This window comes from Haliotis cracherodii, unplaced genomic scaffold, assembly GCF_022045235.1.
Source record: "Haliotis cracherodii isolate W230 unplaced genomic scaffold, xgHalCrac1.p SCAF_2, whole genome shotgun sequence".
In the NCBI taxonomy this organism is placed as follows: domain Eukaryota; kingdom Metazoa; phylum Mollusca; class Gastropoda; order Lepetellida; family Haliotidae; genus Haliotis; species Haliotis cracherodii.
Window position 1 is genome coordinate 31,084,308 of NW_027266275.1, and position 4,923 is coordinate 31,089,230.

Below are 4,923 nucleotides of genomic sequence, written 5' to 3' on the forward strand. Positions count from 1 at the left end.
CGGAATAATGTCGTGTGTTCATGTGTAGACATCCCTAACGGTACCCATCCGGAAAGCACAGGGTACGGACAAAACAGGTTTCACTGTGTTGACGCATGTACAAAGCACGAACCGGAATAAAAAAGTTTAGGAAGATTTAATTCAGGAAACTTGTCGTTCCATATTATTCTTAAACGTCCCTGTAGCCTGAAAATAGAATTGTAGACCATTTCCCCAGTCATGTCATAATCCAAAATGAGGAACCCTTTGCCGTTTCGCTGGCAGTGTTATTCTAAAATAACAACTAGTCTCCCCGGCAATGAAAGTAAAAAGGAATTCTTAATTCGAATTGTTACACACAGATTTAAAAGATATGACGGTCTCACTTCAATCTTTGATATATCCGAAGTTAGTTATAAAAAGAAATGGTTCGTCAAGAACAATATGTTCATTTGCCTTAGATATATTCGAAGTTGGTTGAAGTGACCAAATGGTTTTGATACAAAAAATATTTTTTGATATATCCGTCCCAATACCCGACGTTTATTACAGGAACTGACTCAATGACACAAATTTTACTCATACGATCTCGCTACATCCGCGGTAAGATGGTCCCGGTCACTGTGGTCGGACACTCTGACACAAGCATCTCCAGAACTCCTCCCTGTCTTCCTCATCGCTGGGGTAGGCTATGTAAGAATCTGTATGCAACAGTTTCAAAATTTCGGGCGGGATGTTCTTGGCAGGCACGGGTTCGAACATGATGATGATTAGAATGTCCCTCCCACTACTGATGCTCTCCATCTGGGCCATGCGCAGTTCGTACGTGCACCAGTAACTGTGGAGGAAGTTCTGGGACAGAACCACCACAGTCTTCCTGCTATTCTGGATGGCGCCAATGATGTTTGAAGCTATAGGCTCTCCTGGCATGAAGTCACGGTGGTGGATGTTGAGGTTTATTCCATCATTAACTTCCATGTGGTGTTGCATGTCATTGACGACAAACCCACGGTCTTCATCAGCGTAGGAGATAAAGGCGTCATGCATGAAGTACCCATCATCTGGAGTATTGTGGTCAGATTTATACCTAAGTCTGGCAGAGTAGAAGAGATAGCGTAACTTCCACCTGTATCTTCGAACCAACCCAACAATCACGACACAGAAGAAGAAAAGGATTCCAGCAGATGTGCAAAGGGGAAAACTTACGGAAGCAAAGCATTTGGTCTTCATTTCGCTTAACAGATCTTGAAACTCGTCTTTATTTTTAATGTATCTTCTTTGATTCTTTTGCAAACAAAAATAGCCACACATATCATCTTGGGTCACTCCCGAATCAAGCAGCCAGCTTAAAGTCTCTAAATTCCAACAGGTACACCGCAATGGGTTCCCACGCAGGTTCAACGTCAGGTTCGGGGAGACTAGTTTCAAAGCACTTATTTGTCTTCGAACATCTGACATAAGCCAGTGAATCTGATTGTTTGAACAATCTATCTGTTTCAACTTCTTTAGATGTCCCAGTTCAGGGGAAAAGTTGTACAGCGAATTATTGGACAAGTTAAGAATTTCAAGCGATGTCAGATTACGAAATATCATCCCTCTTACCTGCTCTAGACCGTTTGATGTGAGGTGAAGTTGCTTCAAGCGAAACAGATTTCTGAAAATCTTTCCATCCGTATCATTGTATATGTCCCATTTGAAGAAGTTGTACGATAAATTTAGCACTTCTAAGGATACACAGTGTTGAAACAGATCTGGAGACAGCCACCGAGCAAGGTTGTTGGATAAGTCTAAAAAGGTTACATTGTCATATCCTAACAAAGTCCCGTCACGAAACTGAAGGAGATTGCTTGATAGATCCACGTGTTGTAAACTGTCAGATTGAATCCTTACAGATGCAAGCGTATTAGTCAGTTGTGTAAAGTTCGAATGAACCTTTGTCAGGTTTGGGGGTAGTGTTAAATTTGCTACCAGTAAATCAGGCGTTGTGTTATACGGATATGTATAAGGCTGTATTTCATAAACCCAAGACATTGAATGGATACCGTTTACTTCATCAGAAAACTGTACCTCCAACATATCTCGATTGGGCACATCTATATGGTAAGACACTCCACTGAGGTGCAAATACTTTAAGCCTGTGAGATATTTCAGTTCCTGGAAGTAAGCTCCATAACCAAGTTTATGCCGTTGTGCAGAGATGAAGCTCAGAGTGTTTGGCAAGAGACGCAGCACGCCCGGCTCGATTTTCCTGATACTGTTGTCATCTACATAGAGTCGTGTCAGGGACGTGTTGTTCAGATATTGCACATCCTCTTGTTTGATCACGACACATTTCGGATACATCAGGACGATTCTATTCGCTACCAGGACGCTAATGTTAGATGACTGAAGGCCGTATAAAGCTTGACCTAATTTCGTGAATCCAAGATGCATGTTGGAGGATATGTTCAGAGTTTGAATGTTTGGCATATGTGAAAACGTGTCAGCCTCAATGTCAGTTATAGAACAGTTTGATATATCCAAGTATGTTAGGTATGGTACATGTTCAAAGGATGTATTATGAAGGTTCCCAATGGTACATTGTCCATTATCGCCAGACATTGTAAGGCTGGTAAAGTTGGTGAGGTTAGAGAATCCTAAACCAAAAGTTGCGTTGGTGATTCCGTCAATGAATAAGGCCTCCAGCGAAACAAGCCAGTGAAAAACATCAGGGTAGGTGTTTGGGGTTTTCGTGTCAACAGAACACACACTTTTACTCCCATTTCCATTGTCGTTCAATTTCAAAACCTTCAAGCTAACAAGGTCTTGGAATAATTGTGGATTTTGGCACAAAACATGTAAAGCAATATGATTTGTTTCTAAGTTAAGGAAAACCAATTGGTACAGTTGTCCAAACGCTCTCTCTTCCACAATCGATATCTCGTTCGTGCCCAAATCTAAATGGGTCAGATTATGATATGGTCTAAAGTCGTCATTTCTCAATTTATTGATGTTGTTACGTTCCAGAAGGATGACATTGGTGTTTGTAGGAAGGATGAGATCCTGTAGTGAAGATATTCCCCGGCCTGAACAGTTGGCTATGTTCTTGTCCCTACCATAGCTTCTGTTGTCATGCCAACAGTGACAGCGACGGTCACAACTTTCATTCTCATCACCTTCGTTGTTGGTCATGGTCGATGTGGCTTTCAGAGCCAGTGTGAAAACCAAGAGCAAGAATGTATTCATAGCAGGACTATCTGCAATCAAATGATATTACTTTAAATAACCAGTGCGCAAGCATTCGTATTGACTAGCAGTAGTATAAACACGGTAATCGTCCACACGGCGGATGTGTGTGTGTGTGTGTGTGTGTGTGTGTGTGTGTGTGTGTGTGTGTGTGTGTGTGTGTGTGTGTGTGTGTGTGAGTGTGTGTGTGTGAGTGTGTGTGAGAGTGAGTGTGAGTGAGTGTGTGTGAGAGTGAGTGTGAGTGTTTGTGTGTGAGTGTGTGAGTGTGTGTGTGTGTGTGTGTGTCGGGGGTGGTGGTTTAAAAGGCTAAAAGTACGAAGAAAACACTTCATAATTACAATTTTTCTTCAAATCTTCAGTCTTAGTTGGGCACATATCTTCACTTTGTCGGGACTATGACTTAACTGACAAACTTTGGAACATTTATCAACACAGACAACGTTTTAATGATTGATCCTGACACCTACCAGACATCCTTCAACGGTTTAGTTGTGAAAAAGCGATCCTCCCACTTGCATATTTTCTTGACACAAAATAAAAACAAAGTTCAACCTCCCTCCTCACTTTTGAAAAACTGATGCGTGATTAACATTCGATTTTTGTATGCAGCCTTATTCATCCCACAAAGGAAATATATAACAATATGGCAGAATATAGGTATACTGTTTCGGTATCAAAAGCTACCCTCTGCCGTCGGTCCTATTCCACACAATGAAAGCCTGTCAGGGACCCGTCCCCTGTGTGGGCAATTAAATAAAAACGACAAAAAACCCGTGCCATATTCATTAAAAATCTCTGCCAAAAACAGAGACGATTGTACGATTCCGACTATATCATGAGCTATGAATCACTATCAAATAGGGATGATACCAGGTGTTCACGAAAAGGTGAGCGTATCCTACCCCACCAGTTGCACCCGTTACAAACACATGCAAAAGCCAGCGCCTACAACATACCTTGTCTCCGTGTCTGTGTCCCTAGTCGTGTGGTAGGACGACGATATATACCATATACATAAGGACGCGAGGCTGATACTTAGGATCTTCCTTATATTTACGTACAGTATGGCCGTCGTGACGCACGGTCTGAGCTAATTATAGAATCGTTTAATATAGATAACATTTTTTTAAGTTTTGTAAACCCGATCAGATTTCATAAGGAAGCGAAGCTGACAATTTAGGCTTGTTGTTATTATTTTAAGTTTCCTTGTATTTAATCACATTTTCCCTATCGTGACTTGCGTGTTTACAGCAACCGGAATCAGCTTTTACTATGTATCTTGTATGACCCTCCTGCCAATTTCTCGAGAATTGGGTAGAAGGGGAAATCTTCAGAAAATTGATCTGACCAACATCAGGCGTCTTTGGAAATTTCTGGAAAAATGCAAAACATTACAAATGCTACCTAACTCAGTGAACAATGACATCGGGCATCAGTTTTGTCACTGATGTGACAAATTTGGAAATGTCCTCCACAAGACCTCTACAAAACGTTTTGAAAGCTTCACTTGAAGCGGAATATCATTTGAACTCAGTAATCATCCTGCGATAGTAAGGCGGTTTCGTTTTACAGACTGCGATCTCAGCTAAAGGAATTAAGGCGTACTTATGGTCATTACGAAGCTATTGTCAACTGATCTTGTATGTATAAGCTGCCCAGGAGACTTACATGTATGGGTGAGCATGATGAAGCCAACTTCATTTAAATGGGAAATAAAAT

At 41.3% G+C, this 4,923-nt stretch overlaps 1 protein-coding gene across 1 annotated transcript; it reads right to left on the bottom strand.

Annotated features, from left to right (window-relative positions):
- Positions 1-514: 514 nt before the first annotated feature.
- LOC139468992 (toll-like receptor 4) lies at positions 515-4,199 on the bottom strand. The gene is made up of 2 exons (XM_071251129.1): positions 4,161-4,199; positions 515-3,215 (listed from the first exon to the last, which is right to left on the bottom strand). The coding sequence occupies exon 2, from the start codon at positions 3,202-3,204 to the stop codon at positions 598-600; it is 2,607 nt and encodes an 868-aa protein (XP_071107230.1). The 5' UTR covers positions 3,205-3,215; positions 4,161-4,199; the 3' UTR covers positions 515-597.
- Positions 4,200-4,923: the final 724 nt, after the last annotated feature.